Source organism: Hyperolius riggenbachi, chromosome 5 (genome assembly GCF_040937935.1).
Source record: "Hyperolius riggenbachi isolate aHypRig1 chromosome 5, aHypRig1.pri, whole genome shotgun sequence".
NCBI classification, from domain to species: Eukaryota; Metazoa; Chordata; class Amphibia; order Anura; family Hyperoliidae; genus Hyperolius; species Hyperolius riggenbachi.
The window spans coordinates 334,973,943-334,992,828 of NC_090650.1; the positions used below are offsets into that span (position 1 = coordinate 334,973,943).

An 18,886-nucleotide genomic window follows, 5' to 3' on the forward strand; every position below is an offset into this window, starting at 1 on the left:
GCCATTTGTGGCCCGCGAGGCCTGTTTATGTGGCCCGCGCGGAGGTGTCCTGCAGAGGGAGAGGATCGGGTGGTTATAGGCTGAGGACGGAGGCTGCCCGCGGAGGGAGAGGATCGGGTGGTTATATGCTGAGGACGGAGGCTGCCCGCGGAGGGAGAGGATCGGCTGGTTATAGGCTGAGGACGGAGGGAGAGGATCGGGTGGTATTGTTACAGACCGTTATCCTTGCATCGGCATTCGGCAAGTAAGTAGTTCCGCGCATACACCCGCGTGTGCTGCGTATTCAGCCCCGGGTAGCGCTGGGATAGTTAGAAAGCCTTCCTCATTGTTTACTGCAGGAACCTTCCTCCAATAGGAATCAGGCTGATTCCTATTGGAGGAAGGTTCCTGCAGTAACCAATGAGGAAGGCTTTCTAACTATCCCAGCGCTACCCGGGGCTGAATACGCAGCACACGCGGGTGTATGCGCGGAACTACTTACTTGCCGAATGCCGATGCAAGGATAACGGTCTGTAACAATACCACCCGATCCTCTCCCTCCGTCCTCAGCCTATAACCAGCCGATCCTCTCCCTCCGCGGGCAGCCTCCGTCCTCAGCATATAACCACCCGATCCTCTCCCTCCGCGGGCAGCCTCCGTCCTCAGCATAATTACTAAGGCACAATACCACCCTATCCTCTCCTCCTCCGCAGGACACCACGGGGAACCCCCTCAGGCCCACACAGAGCCGACAGCCCCCTCAGGCCCACACAGAGCCGACAGCCCCCTCAGGCCCACACAGAGCCGACAGCCCCCTCAGGCCCACACAGAGCCGACAGCCCCCTCAGGCCCACACAGAGCCGACAGCCCCCTCAGGCCCACACAGAGCCGACAGCCCCCTTTTGCGGAAACACGGCCTGAAAATGGTCACAACTTTTGCCAGTACTTATGTCTGTGAGCAAACTTTCTCAGTGATGAAAAGGGCAAAAACTGGCTCACGTTCTCACATCACAGATGATCATCTTCATTCTGTATTAAGAATAAATGTTACAAATTTGGAGCCAAATATCCAGAAATTGGCTTCTGAAAAACAGCCGCAAACTTCTCATTAAGAAAATGTACATCAAATGGTGAGTACAACAATTCTTATATTGTCGTTTTCTTTCCATTTCCAACACCATGTTAACTGTTACTAGAAAAACGTTAAAAGTTTTACATCGAAATTTTGTATGCATGTGTTCCGGCCCTCGAAATTTTTCTTGATTTGAAGTTCGGCCCTCGGGCCAAAAAAGGTTGAGCACCACTGAATTAGAGCTTCTAGTGCTCCAATGGGCTGTTGTCAATACATAAAGGAGATGTATAGGTAAAGAAAGTAACGGAGGTGGCTATATGTTACATGTAGGTGGACTGCTGCCACCCAGTGGTGCAAAATGAACTTGTTCTAAGATATAGCCAGATATAACATTGTAATACAATGTATATCTGCTTGTTCAACATCCTTCATGTAATAAGGATTAATGTGATGTAGTGCGAAGGTATAGGTACAGGAATGCGGAAGTTATGAAGGAAAACTGATGACTCAGTGTGACTTTGAGCCTAAACACGTGGAAAACCTATAGAAGTATATGTATATGTGCCCATAAAATACAAATAATAATAAAAATTGAAAAACAAATATATATACATCCAGGATATAACATAGAAGAAAAAGATTTGTACTCTGGCGCCTCTGTACCTCCACTTGCTAAGAATTCCACCCCTGGTGGAGGGGTGATAAACCCTTTTTCTTCTTCTTCAGAGAGCGACATCTTAATCCTGAGTGGGGACAGGTCTAATCTCCCCACCTGCCTATACAGTGGTTGCCTAAGTGGTAACCCACGTTTGAGTATAATACTTACTTGTCATTTCTTCATCTTTGATCCAATACATACTACACTATACTGGGCTCTTGGTATTTCTGCTTTATCAGATTTTATATGCGATGAAAGCTCCATGTCATAATTACATTAATCTGGCAATCAGAAGACTCATTCACTTCAATAGAGTAAATAGGAGTACAAATCAGTAGAACATTAGGGAATGGGGAGGATATGGGAGGACTAACTACTCTCCCAAACAGTGGCTTTACTGAGCTCTGCTGAGGTCGTGTAATGATGATTAGGGCCCAGAATAAAAGGTATCTGAGATGAGTAAGCTTTGTGAAACTTTATACTCACCCACAGTGCTGATCAGGCTCCAGAGCACAGGCCCTTTCCCTGCCAGAGATAAAAACACTTTAATGATTGATTTGCAGCAAGAGGATTGCATTCTTTGGCTGTACTGTGGAAATGTGTCAATCTGTACAACCAGGAGACGTTCAAGAACTGGAGTGTATACTTCAGGTATCTAAAATTGGGGAAACAAAAACAGAACTTAAATTAAAAAAATGATAATACATATCCAGAATATAAAATAGATTGTTTTCTACAAGAACAAAATGTTGAGGGCTATTCACATTTGTAAATAGTGAAAAGTTGATCCAGAAATTTTAGTTGATTGCCATGTGGAGAAAGGACCGGTTAGGATTTACTAGTGATAAGTAAAGGTGTCATCATTGGGTATAATGCAGGATACGAGTTTAAAATGAAGCATAGAGTGCTAACAGCTGCTGCTCCAGCAGTAAGGGGAGAAAATCTTCTCTACGAATACCCAAGCAGATGCAGAGAGGGAGCAGAATCAGCTGTCTGCTCCCTACTCTATAGTTGCTGCGCTCATGCACAGGATATGTTGCAATACATGCCGTGACTTCAAAGTAGGCGGCCTGACAGAATAGAAGTCTACTGAATAACTGATGATATGCACATTAATCTGCTGAGGTTTAATAAATAAATAAAAATATGTCCCTGGTAACCCTTTTTGGAAATTGGAAGCTATGTTCTACACCAGGGTTTCTCAACTCTGCCCTCAAGGACCCCCAACAGAGCATGTTTTGTGGAAATTGACAAAGGTAGGTAATGAGTTTTGCTGAGAAACTAATTACCTCACATGTGAATGTTTGTGGTTCTCTGCAAAACATGCATTGTTGGGGTTACTCGAGGACCAAGCTGAGAAAGAAACTACGGGATGCTGAAATAACTTATAAATAGAACCCAGCATACTTCCTTTTGGTCATGGCCACCACATCTAGCCCTTTCCAGCGTTTCTATGGCTGGAACGGGAGGGAAGAAGCAGCATATGGAGGAGGGGTGCTTCACTTGGTCACTGCAGAATTTAACAGAATACTACTTAGGATCTCCAAAGACTATCATCAGAAAGCAGTGGCATCATTTTGGGAAATGCAAGTACAAATTACCCCAAGAGCTCTTTTCTGTATTACGTGTGGATCTGTACCTCAAATACTTTGATAGTTTTCCTTTAAAGAAGAGTAAAAAACTGCCAGTAGAGAAAACAAACTGATGTTTTAGCAATTATTCTGCAGAAGTGCTCTTTAGAGCATTCTCATTGTGGTAATCTGCTCATTTACCAGGCAGAATAGTATCTGATGATGGCTCTTTCTGTCAGTGTAAAGGAGAACAGTGACATTTTTGAAGTTACGGTACTTACACTATCCAAGTGAAGAATGACACTGGCAATTGATTGAAGAAAATTAGGTAATTGGTACACATTATCTTCTTCTGTGTCAGTCTCCGTCAGATACATTTGCTTGCATCGCTGAATTAGTTCAATATACATAAAGTCCACATCCTTTGCATTTACTGCTTTACATGGCTGCAAAAAGTAAAAAAACAGTCTTACGTTACTCTTCAGGTTAACAATGATACTGCAGTTATAACCACTATTCTAAGCTAACCACACCGATTACAACGCTAAGGCCAATATCACACTGCTAATCTGCAGTTGTGGTGTGATTGGCTGATTCTAACGCACCGCCAATAAAAGCCTATGGAGATTGTTGCGGCAGTGTGCGGTAATCTCCATTTTGGCTGCAGGCCAAGCAGGAAGTGAGGCACCGCAACGCGAACATTAACTACTTTGGCCTCCTGGACGTAGTAGCTACGCCCAGGAGGCCATGTGCGCGTCCGCGCGCTCCCGGCCGCAGTTCGTTAGCCTGGCAATCAGTGAATCGGGCTATGGTGCCCGATCACTGATTGCTCTTCCCCGCTGAAAAAGCGACAGCTTCTCTCAGAGGCTGTGCTTTTTCTGGCTGTAACGTCCCCCATACGTTGCTCTAAGCGTATGTTACGCTTAGAGTGACGTCATGTAAACAAACAAACTCATGGCCGCCATCTTGTGGCCAAAAAGTAAAACTACAACTACAAGTGAAAAATATAAAACTCAAGACACATTTACATTAGAAAACTATGGCTGACATCCCACCCTCCCAAAAATACCCAAATAAAATGTTTAATACAAAAAAAACAAAAAAACATTACAATAAAAAAAAGAAAACATGTAAATATTTACCTAAGGGTCTAAACTTTTTAAATATCAATGTAAAGATGAAATATTTCTAAAAATTTTTTTATTTTAAACTTGTAAATAGTAATAGATGCAAAACGGAAAAAATGCACCTTTATTTCCAAATAAAATATTGTCGCCATACATTGTGATAGGGACATAATTTTAACGGTGTAATAACCGGGACATATGGGCAATTACAATACATGAGTTTTAATTATGGAGGCATGTATTATTTTAAAACTATAATGGCTGAAAACTAAGAAATAATGAATTTTTTCCGTTTTTTTCTTATTCTTCCTGTTAAAATGCATTTACAGTAAAGTGGCTCTTAGCAAAATGTACCCCCCAAAGAAAGCCTAATTGGTGGGGCGGAAAAAACAAGATATAGATCAGTTCATTGTGATAAGTAGTGATAAAGTTATAGGCTAATGAATGGGAGGTGAAAATTGCTCGGATGCATAAAGTGACAACGACTGAAGGCTGAAGCGGTTAAAAAACCGGTCGCCATAGACTTACTCGACTTCTCGTTCACCGCCGCACAAGTGGCCTGACAACGCGCTGTTCTAGCACTGAATCAGGCACTTCCAACGGAATGCATTGCACTGCACTAGGTATGAAATGCCACATAGACTTAATGGCGTAGCTTTGGACTGTTGCCAAATAGTCCAATGCAACGTGTCAGTGTGAAAAGGGCCCAAACTAAACCACACAGAATATAAGAAACGATATGAAATGAACACAGAGTCACATTATAATTTTGTTATCAGCTGTTGATTAAACCGAGATAACCTACCGCTGCAAAGAGTCCATAGCCTCGAATGGCGATGGAGAGTTCCTTGTTGGAGGACTCCATTCTTCTGATGATCTTATAAAATTGCTCCATGAAAAACTGCAGTTTACTCTTGTGAGCAGCAGCATCATTAGTAACCAGCAGTGCTACCTAGGAAAACAACCAAACCTTGAATACGGTAATAAGACAAATTATTTACATGCGCCACTGAGAAGAAATGATGTCTCTCCTTCATAAATACACGAGCATCAATAAAAGTAGAATTTTAGGGACTGGCTGTATGTGCATAGAGGTAAGAATGTTATATCCATCACAATGCAACACAATCAGCAGTCAAATTCAAGACCCTGAACTGGTGAATAGATTTTATTTTACATCTGCGACACAAATCACTTTTTGTCTTTAACCATCATTGTCCACACAAATTGCTTCCATCAATCCCGAAGGTAGGTCTTCTCCTCTCCAAAGTTCCCCTGTTCTGCTTTAGTACCTTGTGTCTAAAGAACTACTGTAAGTCATAATTTGCATGTATGTACAGAACATCTGGTGGTATCAAAAATAAACCTGGATCTTTTATGACTAACTGGTAGTTGAACACATTATAGAGATCCTCTTATACAAGACACCAGTACTCCATGTGCCAAGTTATCCGGGTCCTGTCTTACTACCTTGCCAGTTTCCATGATTACTCTGTCAGCAGCTAGATTTAATCCACATATGAGTTCTGTAAGCCCATTGCCTAACTGTGCCCTTGTTGGCCCCGCCATCATAGTCACCTGCTGCCTCCAGGCTCAAAAGTGCATGGTTCCTGTAGTGACACTAAAGAATCACTGCCCTGCTGACAACCCCCTAAACCTATACTGAATGTTGTAAAACAGCCAACCTTACTAGATTTCTGGAGAGAAGCTCACATCATTAGAAAAAAAAAATGTATTTAATAAACTATAAACATAGGTTAATTTATTTCACATGCTACCATTTCTGACCAGTCATTAGTAATATCCAATTTATCCGTTGGCCAAAATTCCCAATCGGATTACAAATGGATGTTAAAGGGACCGTGAGAAGAGAAGCGCCTCAGGCTCCATACTTAGCGCAGAACGCTCCCAGCCGAGGAGCACACCTGGCGGGCCGCACATGCGCGACAAAGCCAGGCCACACCCAACCAGGCTTTCGGGCTGAATTGCAAGTGACAGCAGCCACCGGGGAAACCGCAAAGCAGGCATTAGGAAGCCCCAGGTGAGTATGGCACCTGAGACGTTTCTCATCTCAGATGCACTTTAATTATAATATAACCCCCCCCTCCCCCCCCCAAAAAAAAAAAACTATACAAACGTTTAGTTTTTTATTTTATTAAATCCTCTGACCCAAACATCTCCACATGCCTATGTTAGAAGTTATCTCATTAACCAGCCAAAGCTCAAAAACCTAATCTCCAAGATTTTAATAATGATATAGAGAATAACTTAAATAGCTTTGTGAACGATATAATAAATCCATCAAAATTCTGAAAGAAATAAAAAAAACTCCTAAAGAACAATTACGTTTCTTATTGAATAACTATGTTAAAATAGTGAGGTAAATTACCAACTTGTGCGGTACATACATCAACAAATGTCAGCAAATGTCAATGCATAAAAACTAGATCATGCGGTAAAGTTCAGAAATGTTACCGGCAACTCTGGTGTGCCAAAATTAGAGTGGAGACTGTGCGAGTCTGTGGGAAGCCAGCCAAGATTCACACAAGCAGAGAGGGATAAGCTATGACTGACAGGAGCAGACAGGACAGGAGCAGAGCCAACAGTAACAGCCCCTGTCTCCTGCATGTCCCTGTGATCAGATGTGATAGGACCCGCAGGCTTCTACAGCGGGTCTAACTTTATACGCCCCAGGAAGCGAGCAGAGAAATACCGAACAAAAGATGCTTCCCCTGCAGCCTTTCGGCCATTAACCCCTAAGGTTCCTGTTTGAAGATGCAGAGGATCTAGTGGGGAAATCACCTAAGCATGGCATGTTTAAAATTAAAGTGGCAAATAAATAAATAAAATGTTAAGAAAGACTAAAACAGATTCAGAATGAGCAGAGGCAGTATAACAAACCCGTACATCAAAAGTGATGTCGGGATGCCTGTTACTATTGTAATGCCCTCAATGCACAGAGTTTTTGTCTACTGAAGCCGGTAAATTACCAAACTTCTACCACATCTGTGAATATTTTTATCAATTAGCACACAAAAGTCTAAAATACCGAATGCGGTGATTTACCAAGCATTTTACATTTACCGCACTGTGCTCTATGAATCCAGGCCAATTAGTCTGCATTAATTAAATCCCTTAAATCAGAACTTCTGAGAAGGAACAAACTATAAATATCCTAGTTGGGCAGTATAGATCCTTTAAAGATGTTTTTATTATTACCTAATTTACTTTATTCTTGGATCCCTACCTATACCGATTAATAGAAATTATATCACCTCTCTTCAAAAAAATATAGTCAAATTAGTTCCTCCCATTGGTCTTGGCCTCTACTGACTCAAAGGGGTGAGGGGTTGAGTTACAGGCCAAACATGCCCCTTCCCACATCCTGGTAAAAGTTGCAATAAAACAAAACGGGATATACATACTTGTCTTAAAAAGGACTCCAAGGCATTAAAGGCAAGTTTTTTCATCTCATGATTGGAATGGCCACACCATTTGGACATTACTTCAAACAGGGGTTGATAATTTTCCATGAGGTAGGTGCTAAACTGGGAAGCATGTAAGGCCATAATATTTAATCCAGCTGGAAAAAAAAAGGTATACATTTAAAATCAAAATTTTGTGGTATAGATTGATTCCTGCTGATATAATGATCAGCCAATAAGAGGCCATAGCAGGACCTCTAACCTTTCAGCCTCCTGCATTGGTGAGTGCATTTTTGTTGCAATTCGACATTTTTGCACTTCCCACTGATTCAGTTACCTGTTTGACCACAGACTCCTATGGGATTCTCTATCCCATCAACTAATTGCAATATCAGAAAATGTGCCAATAGGAAGTTAAAGCATGTGCAATGGTGATAGATTTAAAGACCCAGGTCTTTAATTCGCTTTATCTACTATGTTTTCTGCAAGGAGATAATTTTTCATCTACTGTTTAAGACAACTTTTCATTACTCAGCCATTGAAAAAGTGCCAAAATGTAGGTGAAAAAAAATACTGTCAAAATTATTCTGAATATATTCTTGCTTGCTTGCTGATGGCTTAAAAGCATTTTGTTGAAAGGTGCACAAATGTCACCTAAGAGAAAACTTAGTAAAAAATGCAAATTGAATACAAGCCCCAGTAGTAAATTTCTTAAAGAGACTCCGTAACAAAAATTGCATCCTGTTTTTTATCATCCTACAAGTTCCAAAAGCTATTTTAATGTGTTCTGGCTTACTGCAGTACTTTGTACTATCACAGTCTCTGTAATAAATCAACTTATCTCTCTCTTGTCAGACTTGTCAGCCTGTGTCTGGAAGGCTGCCAAGTTCTTCAGTGTTGTTGTTCTGCTATGAACTCCCCCTTCCAGGCCCCTCTATGCACACTGCCTGTGTATTATTTAGATTAGAGCAGCTTCTCTCTTCTCGCTTATCTTTTACAAGCTGGATAAATCGTCCTCTGAGCTGGCTGGGCTTTCACATAGTGAGGAATTACAGACAAGGGCAAAGCTGTTTGCAGGAAGAAAAGAGCAGCCTGAAACGTCAGTGCATGAGCACAGGGGGAAAGAAACACACAAATGATCTCTTGAGATTCAAAAGGAAGGCTGTATACAGCCTGCTTGTGTATGGATGTATTTTCTATGTGTGGACATACTGTACATCAACCTACTTCCTGTTTTGGTGGCCATATTATTTGTTTATAAACAAACTTTTTAAAACTGTTTTTAACCACTTTTAATGCGGCGGGGAGCGGCGAAATTGTGACAGAGGGTAATAGGAGATGTCCCCTAACGCACTGGTATGTTTACTTTTGTGCGATTTTAACAATACAGATTCTCTTTAAAGGTGAAAGGAAATTTTGGCGTCCTCTAATGGCGGAAGTTTGGCCGCCTTCATAGAAGATAATCAGCTTTGGGGGAGAAATTTTGGCCGCCGTAGCATCTGATAAATATCGGGTGCAGCGCCCAAATTTCCACCATTGCCAAATTTTTCTGTGGATGCACCCAAAAATTTGCATATTTGCACTTTTTTTTATGTGGACTGGCAGTGACGGTTAAGGTTATCTTGGGGGGAAGGGGGGGAGGGGTTGTCAAGGTTAGGTGTACGAGGGTGGTTAACGTTAGCCGTGGGGTGATGCTTAAGGTTAGGCATGCGTACGTGCTTGTGATTAAAGTTATCCTTGGGGGGAGGGGTTAGGCTAAGCACTGGTAGTGGGGAGGTTTGGATGAAGCAGCAAAGAGTTGTCATTTGAGCCAAACTATCTCACAGTAGCAGTTACACTGCAAAAGTATAAGACTGTAATCATATTACTTTTACTGATGATAATGATGACTGAGCCTGAACTCAGGCTTTAAAGGAAAGACGTTCTAAACCACTAACCAGTCTCTGTCCAGTTTTAACAGTTTCCAAATGGTCAAATGTGTTTTTAACCACCTGAGCGGTCTGGACGAGCTCAGCTCGTCCAACACCGCCGGAGGTCGCCGCTCAGGCCCTGCTGGGCCGATTTTTATCAAATAAAAAGCAGCACACGCAGCCGGCACTTTGCCAGCCGCGTGTGCTGCCTGATCGCCGCCGCTCTGCGGCGATTCGCCGCGAGCAGCGGCGAAAGAGGGCCCCCCTAGCCGCCTGAGCCCTGCGCAGCCGGAACAAAAAGTTCCGGCCAGCGCTAAGGGCTGGATCGGAGGCGGCTGACGTCAGGACGTCGGCTGACGTCGATGACGTCACTCCGCTCGTCGCTATGGCGACGATATAAGCAAAACAAGGAAGGCCGCTCATTGCGGCCTTCCTTGTTTATTATGGGCGCCGGAGGCGATCGGAAGATCGCCTCCGGAGCGCCCTCTAGTGGGCTTTCATGCAGCCAACTTTCAGTTGGCTGCATGAAATAGTTTTTTTTTTATTTAAAAAAAACCCTCCCGCAGCCACCCTGGCGATTTAATCAGAACGCCAGGGTGGTTAATATAAATCTGATTTGGCTTTTCGGCAACTACTAAATGTACCTTGTGGAACTGCATATCTCTTCAAATCAACCTGCGGGAAAGAATCACAAATTAATGACATGCTTAGATTGTTATACAGATTGTAAACACACACAAGAACATTTAATTAGTGTGTATATACCTGCGGATTTATTGCTTTCATTGTATATTCATAAATTTCTTTTGAGGTTTTGGCATCTGTGAAAAAAAAAATGATGATTCATGAATGGTAGTTAAAGGAAAACTTAAGTCAAATAAAAAAAATGACATTTACTCACCTGGGGCATCCCTCAGCACCCCGAAGCTGGATGGTGCCCTCACAGCCCCGCTCCGATCGTCCTGTCCCCACCGGCGGCTACTTCCGGTTCGGCGACAGCCGCCGACAGGCTGGGAACGCGGCTGATTTTCCGCGTTCCCAGCCGCTGCTATCACCCTCTATGCTGCTATAGCGTATATATAGACGCTATAGCAGCATAGAGGGTGATAGCAGCGGCTGGGAACGCGGAAAATCAGCCGCGTTCCCAGCCTGTTGGCGGCTGTCGCCGAACCGGAAGTAGCCGCCGGCGGGGACAGGACGATCGGAGTGGGGCTGCGAGGGCACCATCCAGCTTCGGGGTGCTGAGGGATGCCCCAGGTGAGTAAATGTCTTTTTTTTTTTTTGACTTAAGTTTTCCTTTAACACATATCATAATTCTTCATTATAATTACATTAGTGATGGTGGGTGGAATTTGATTTGAACATTCGTTCGAAACAGCTTTCACCTCTGTATTTATAGTGTACCGGCAGGCTCTGGCCTCTTAGGGACCAGGGTCTTTTTTTGTATGCAGGAGTGGAGAAGGCTCTGGATCATCCACAAGCTTCCCTTTAGGCTCGGTCCACACTTGTCTGGTTCCAGATCGGATCCGTGTCAAACAGATCTGTTTTTCTGAAAAACTGATCCGTTTGAAATGGATCTTATCTGAATTGTAGGGCACGTTCCACATCCGCATGTCGATCGCGTCAGTGCGTACGCATTGCCGCTCACCTGTTTTGTCCTGCCGCATGTTCCCTTTCACAGCCTGGAGGCCAGCAGAAGCATGACTCTCCATAGGCTGGAACAGGCCAATTCTGACTAGCAACAAGGAGAATTTTCATTGGTTTAAAATGAACCAATGAGAATTCTTTCTTGTTGAGGATTCCCATTGGTCTATTGCAGCCCAATGGAGAATCCCCATGCTTCTGTCGTCCCCCAGGTTCTTCAGAATAGACCGAGCGGCAGTGATGGACGGCGGGATGCGGTTGAAACAATCGGATGTGGCCGACTAGCCTAGTGAAAGCGGACAGTGTCCGTTCTCATAAGCTTGCACTGGATATGTTTTCCCGTCCAGTCCGGGGAAAGTGTCAAATCTGGACTCTCCGTGGAGTTTTCTTTCCGTGCAACACGGATCCATGTTTCTGCACAAGTGGGAGCAGGTCCTATTTTTAACATAGGATCCGCTTCCAGCGTTTCTGCAGAGCTCTAAAAAGGTATCCCAGGATACATTTTCAAAACAAGTGTGAATCAGTCTGCATACCAAATAGCCTACCCGTTGAACCTTCCTACATTCAGTGACAAATGCACAGGCAGGAGGGTTATGGAGGGTGAGGGGATAGTCAAGTCTATGGGATGTAGGATAGTTCAACGATGTAGGCGATTTCATTGGAGCACCGCCACTTATGGAGTTAAATATCTAACTTTACTTTTGTTTTTTCCACAGTTTGGCTTTAAAGTGAACCAGAGACGAAGCACCTTCATGTATTTTACCATATACTGTGTATCAGTGGGAACATTAGAGAAAACACCTACCCTGCTCTGTTTCATTCTTCACTGCTAATCAGCCCTGATAAAATCCCTGACTGAGCATTCAGTCTGGCTTTGCTCAGGAATCATAGCCGAGTCATTATAGCAGAGCCAGAAGGGGGCAGGCTTGGGCTTGAAAAGACTTCAGAGAAGACAGACTCAGCTATAATGATTCTTGAGCAAAGCCAGTCTGAATGCTCAGTGGGGGATTTTATCAGGGCTGATTAGAAGCAGGCTGAGCAGTGAAGAATGAAACAGAGAGCAGGGTAGGCGTTTCCTCTGATGTTCCCACTGATATATATGGTAAAATACAGGAGGGTGCTTCGTCTCTGGTTCACTTTAAGCCAAGAGCTGAACATGGTGGCCGGATGATTAGAATTTTTAAGAATGTATTGAGCAATGACAGCGTTCAAAACTACTTTAGCCAAATACAAAAAAAACTGTCTAGCATCTATTGCTGGCCACACATGTACAAGTTATTATGTGATCTGCCTAAAGTATTGATACACTAAATCTAAACCTCGCATTTAAAGATTTTAAAACAATCTATTCGGTTAGACCTATTTTTTCCAGTTCTACCATTTGATAAAATTAATGTATTTGACTGAAAATGATCACAATTAACTGATCATTCTTAATTTGTCAGTTTGATTTTGCCTAGATTAAATCATTTTATAGAAAAGAAAGTTCCACAAATCTATTGCATTTGAAGTGTGTGTAGCCATCCTAACACTAGCCAAAAGTGAAGGAAAACTCCAGGATGTGGCATATACAAGTATTGCAGTAGCAATATCAGCAACTCTATTTTTGAATACCATTTTACACTTGCTTTTAACATGCAGCATTTGTGCTACTAAAAACACAGTGCATCATAAAGTTAAATGGACTTTCAGAATCTTTTCTCCGTTTCCTGCTCTGAGTTAACAAATATGAGCAGTTATTACTGGGTGGATCCCAAACATCATGTGTTTAACCACTTGACCCAGCCTTTACCCCCCCTTAAAGGGAACCTAAACTGAGAAGGATAGAGATTTTTCCTCTTAAACAATACCAGCTGCCTGGCAGTCCTGCTGACCTTTTAGCTGTAGTAGTGGCTGAATCACACACCTGAAACAAGCATGCAGCTAATCCAGTCTGACTCCAGTCAGAGCATCTGCTATGCATGCTTGTTAAGGGGCTGTGGACAAAAAGTATTAGAGGCAGAGGATCAGTGAGACTGCCAGGCAACTGGTATTATTTTAAAAGGAAAAATCCATATCCTTCTAAGTTTAGGTTCCCTTTAAGGACCAGCGCTCTTTTTTGTGATCTGTGCTGGGTGGGCTCTGCAGCCCCCAGCACAGATCAGGTTGCAGGCAGAGCGACCAGATCGCCCCCCTATTTTCCCCCCTATGGGGATGATGTGCAGGGGGGGGGGGGTCTGATCGCTCCTGCCTGCGGTTTGCGGGGGAGGGGCACCTCAAAGCCCCCCTCCGCAGTGAAATCCCCCCCCCCCTCTCCTACCTGTCCCCCCTGGTGATCGGGGCTGCACAGGACGCTATCCGTCCTGTGCAGCCTGTGACAGGATGTCCTCTGTCACATGGTGGCGATCCCCGGGCGCTGATTGGCTGGGGATCGCCGATCTGCCTTACGGCGCTGCTGCGCAGCAGCGCCGTTCAATGTAAACAAAGGCGACAAATGTCTCCTGCGTTTACATTTAGTCTGCGAGCCGCGATCAGGGTTTACATAACGCGAGCGGCCTTTCCTAATTAGGGAGGCACCTGGCGACGCAGATGTGCGTCGCTGGTCCTCCAACTACCACTTTGCCACCGCACGGTATGAGTGTGCGGTCGGCAAGTGGTTAAAGATAACAACTGTCCTTCAAGTAGCAATGAAAATGGTCTATATATCCTCTGAATCAAATAGGTAAGTCAGCCATCTTAATAGAGAGCCCATTTAAAGTAAGTACAGTAGAATCCCTTTATAGTAAACTCCAAGGGACCTGGCCAAGTAGTTTACTATATCAGGATTGGTTAACCTATATAATAAAAGCCCTGTCCCTGTGTCCTCCTATGTCCCTGCGTTGTGTCTGGCACGCATGCGTGGACCAACTTCGGATGGGGAGGGGGAGCGGACACGTACAACTGTGTGCACACACCATGCGCATGGATCGCGGCCGTGAGCGCAATACAGGGGTGGGGCGGCTGAGGCCTAGTACAGTTTTTAAAGGGCGGGCTTTTTAACTAGTACATTGTATATTTATACAGGTGCATAGTCCAGACCTAAGGACTGGGTTTACTACTACAAGCAGAGGTTGACAGCAATTGCTGGATCCCAAACTACGTCTTTCCCTACTGAATTAGATTACCAGTGGGGAATAGTTATGTAAATAGCTGGGAATATTTGCGCAAGCTTTACCAGGCGTCTGTATTAAATGTATGCCAGGTAACAAAATCTCCTTTGTAACACTTTCTAAGAAACAGTACAATTCCAGTAGCAACCTCACTCACTCATCCTTTGCAGAAGCTCCTCTGCTTTTATTTGAAAGCCTACATCTTGCATAAAGGTGCACCTACAAAGATATACTGTAAATTTAGGCTTCTACAGTAGTTTTAGCTACTGCAAATGGCAACTTGTTCCCCAAACTTCTCTTCAGTTCTAAAAATTGTGTTTTTCACTATTGCATTTTATTAATAAATGTAAAATATTAGCAAAAATGAATGGTGTACCTTCTTCAACGGACTTTGTAAAGTTAATGAGAAGTGCAGACAATCCCCTCAGACATCCGGCTACAACTGTCAGCTTTGTCTCTTTGGTGGATGAAGTCATCTAGTGACAAAATAATCAGAATACATTATTTATCCTTTCAGGGAAGACATCTTAAATAAGTAAACTTCTCAAAAGATTAGAGGAATCCTTTATCAGAGTATGGCAGTAAAGGAAAATACATCTAGTGATTTTGCAGCCTGATCAAAATATGAAAATTGGTGCTGCAACATGTGCACCCGATCAATGATTCGATCGGTTTTGGGCTGAAATCAGTCAAATGCATCAATCGAGCATGCTGGAAATCTTGATTAAAAGTGCTCAATCGAGTGGACGGCAGTAAAGCCGTGCAAGACCCCGGGCCTCCAGATCATGATCCCATGAATGAGAGTGTTCTACGCTTGCACAGGTCGGAAAAATTCCTACTGCACATCCGCCAAACACTCATGGCAGTGGGAGCACGATCAGGAAGCACAGGGCTGGGGCCGCACATGTGCAGTAGCCTGCGACTGCCCACTCAACGAGCTTTTGGAAGGACACAGCAGCTGCATGGAACAGAGCAGTACGGCGAGGGAGCAGGATGACTACAGGAGGGTGGAAGTAGCCCCAAGTATAAACTGGCCACTCTTATTTCACTTTAAGTACCCTTTAACCACTTATGGACTGCAGTCTTAAAACCCCTTAAAGAGAACCCGAGGTGGTGTTCTTCTATCGCAATCCATATACAGAGGCTGGGTCTGTCTATAGAGCCCAGCCTCTGTTGCTAGTTCGTTTCCTTCAAAGCCCCCCTGCACGCTGTCAGACCCCATAAAACACAGCCGCGCTGGCGACACGCAGCGTGTCGCAGCCGGCTGTGTTTAGCTCACTACTGTCAGTCTCGTAGCTCCCCCGCCTCCTGAATCGCTCCGGTCCCCGCCCACGTCCCTTCCCTCGCCGCTGATTGGAGGGAAGGGACGCGGGCGGGGACCGGAGCGATTCAGCAGGCGGGGGAGCAGCCGAAACTGACAGTAGTGAGGTAAACACAGCCGCGTAGCGCGGCTGAGTTTTATGGGGTCTGACAGCGCGGGGGGGGGGGGGGGGGCTTTGGAGGGAACTAACCAGCAACAGAGACTGGGCTCTATAGACAGACCCAGCCTCTGTATATGGATTGCGATGGAAGAACCCCGCCTTGGGTTCTCTTTAAGGACCAGACATTTTTTTCCATTCAGAATCAGAATTAATTTATTTTCGCCAAGTAAGTTTGCACCTACAAGGAATTTGTCTTGGCAGTTGCTTAACAAACACAAACAAAAACAATACAAGTACAGACAGTGCGTATATTACAAGTCAAGGACATTATAAGTATAGTGGCAGTAAGCAATGTGAGAATTGTTCACTTTCAGTTCTGTGCTAATTACTTTCAAGTCCTAGCAGCTCTAACGTGGTTCAGCATTAAGTATGGCTACCGATTGAGGAAAAAAGCTGTTCCTGTGTCTGGAGGTTTTTGTAGCGATTGACCGGAATCTTACTCCTGAAGGCATGTGCTGGAAGATGGAGTGAGCTGGGTGAGAGGGGTCAGAGGCAAGTTTTGGTTGCTCTCTTTCTGCACCTGCTAGCGTAAAGATCATGCAGGGGAGGTAAGCTACAGCCAATTATCCTTTCCGCTGATCGGATGATGCGCTGCAGCCCCCCCTTTTCTAATGCTGAGCAGGAGCCGAACCATACAGTCATAGATGATGTCGTGGTGGATTCCATGATTGCAGTGTAGAACTGCACCATTTGATTTTGAGGTAGGCCAAACTTTTTCAGCTGCCGTAGATGGTACATCCTCTGTTGCGCTTTCTTGACAATAGTGGCAGTGTTGTTGTCCCATTTTAGGTCGTTTGAGATCGTGGACCCAAGAAACGAATGACTCTACCTGGGTTATTGTGGATCCATTTATGGTTCAGCTTTAACGGTTTATTGCTCGGTCATACAACCTACCATCTAAATGAATTTTACCTCCTTTTCTTTGTCACTAATACAGCTTTCTTTTTGTGCTATTGCTGCTGTGATTTTTAGTTTTTATTATATTCATCAAAAAAAAAAAAAAAAAAAAGACATGAATTTTGTCAAAAAAGGTTTTTTTTTTACTTTCTGCGCAGACATTTTTCAAATAAAGTAACATTTCTATATACATTTTTGTCCACATTTATTGTGATACATGTCTTTGATAAAAAAAAAAATCCAATAAGTGTATATTTATTGGTTTGGGTAAAAGGTATAGCGTTTACAAACTATGGTGCAAAAAGTGAATTTTCCCATTTTGAAGCATCTCTGACTTTTCTGAGCACCTGTCATGTTTCATGAGGTGCTAGAATTCCAGGATAGTATAAATACCCCCCCCCCCCCCAAATGACCCCATTTTGGAAAGAAGACATCCCAAAGTATTTACTAAGAGGCATGATGAGTTCATAGATGATTTTATTTTTTGTCACAAGTTAGCGGAAAATGACACTTTGAGACAAAAAAAATGAAATCTGCCATGGACTCACCATGCCCCTCTCTGAATACTTTGGGGTGTCTACTTTCCAAAATGGGGTCATTTGTGGGGTGTGTTTACTGTCCTGGCATTTTGGGGGGGGGTGCTAAATTGTAAGCACCCCTGTAAAACCTAAAGGTGCTCATAGGACTTTGGGCCCTTAGCGCACCTAGGCTGCAAAGAAGTGTCACACATGTGGCATCGCCGTACTCAGGAGAAGTAGTATATTGTGTTTTGGGGTGTATTTTTACACATACCCATGCTGGGTGGGAGAAATATCTCTGTAAATGACAATTTTTTTATTTTTTTTATACACAATTGTCCATTTACAGAGATATTTCTCCCACCCAGCATGGGTATGTGTAAAAATACACCCCAAAACACATTATATTACTTCTGAGTACGGCGACACCACATGTGACACTTTTTTGCAGCCTAGGTGCATTAACCACTTAACGACCGCCTAACGCCGATAGGCGTTGGCGGGTCATTAGTGGTATAGCATGGAAACGGCCTTTCCATGCCAGTTCACGGAGACTGTCTCCGTGAACAGTGTGCGAGCCGGCGATCGCGGCTCGCACGCATAATGTAAACATCCGGGGAAGAAATCCCCGCTGTTTACATCACACGGCGCTGCTGCGCAGCAGCGCCGTGACGTAGATCGGCGATCCCCGGCCTCTGATTGGCCGGGGATCGCCTGCATCTGATAGGCAGAAGCCTATCCTATCAGGCGCAGGACGGAACTCCGTCCTGCGCCACTCACAGGGTAAGGGAGAGGGAGGGAAAGCCGGGGAGGGCGGAAAGCGCTCCGGAGGGGGGCTTTGAAGAGCCCCCCCAGAAAGTGCGGGTAGCCGGCGGCGATCAGACCCCCCCAGCAGGACATCCCCCTAGTGGGGAAAAAAGGAGGGGGGGGGGGAAGTCTGATCGCCCTGGCTATTTCCTGATCGGTGCTGCGGGCTGGAGAGTCCACGCAGCACCGATCAGAAGAAAATACCCTGGTCCTTAAGTGGTTAAGGGGCCCAACGTCCTATGAGTACCTTTAGGATTTCACATGTCATTTTGAGGCATTTGATTTCCAGACTACTCCTCACGGTTTAGGGCCCCTAAAATGCCAAGGCAGTTTAGGAACCCCACAAGTGACCCCATTTTAGAAAGACAACACCCCAAGGTATTCCGTTAGGAGCATGGTGAGTTCATAGAAGATTTTATTTTTTGTCACAAGTTAGCGGGAAATTGATTTATATTGTTTTTTTTCCACAGTGTCATTTTCCACAAACTTGTGACAAAAAATATAATCTTCTATGAACTCATCATACACCTAACAGGGGGGGGGTCACTTGTGGGGTTCCTATACTGCCCTGGCATTTTAGGGGCCCAAAACCGTGAGGAGTAGTCTGGAAACCAAATGCCTCAAAATGACTGTTCGGGGGTATAAGTATCTGCAAATTTTGATGACAGG

General features: G+C 44.1%; 1 protein-coding gene across 3 annotated transcripts in view; it reads right to left on the reverse strand.

Moving 5' to 3' along the window:
- Positions 1–18,886, reverse strand: part of PRKDC (protein kinase, DNA-activated, catalytic subunit) — a 270,531-nt gene that overhangs the window by 228,099 nt on the left and 23,546 nt on the right. For all 3 annotated transcript variants that reach the window (XR_011020922.1, XM_068237357.1, XM_068237356.1), the window contains exons 7-13: positions 14,891–14,990; positions 10,508–10,563; positions 10,387–10,417; positions 7,833–7,990; positions 5,213–5,359; positions 3,562–3,726; positions 2,196–2,364 (exon numbers count right to left, since the gene is read on the reverse strand). Coding sequence is in view for 2 of the 3 variants with exons in the window: in XM_068237357.1 (XP_068093458.1) it covers positions 2,196–2,364; positions 3,562–3,726; positions 5,213–5,359; positions 7,833–7,990; positions 10,387–10,417; positions 10,508–10,563; positions 14,891–14,990 (826 nt within the window). In the remaining variant the exon portion in view is untranslated. The remainder of the gene's footprint in view (positions 1–2,195; positions 2,365–3,561; positions 3,727–5,212; positions 5,360–7,832; positions 7,991–10,386; positions 10,418–10,507; positions 10,564–14,890; positions 14,991–18,886) is intronic.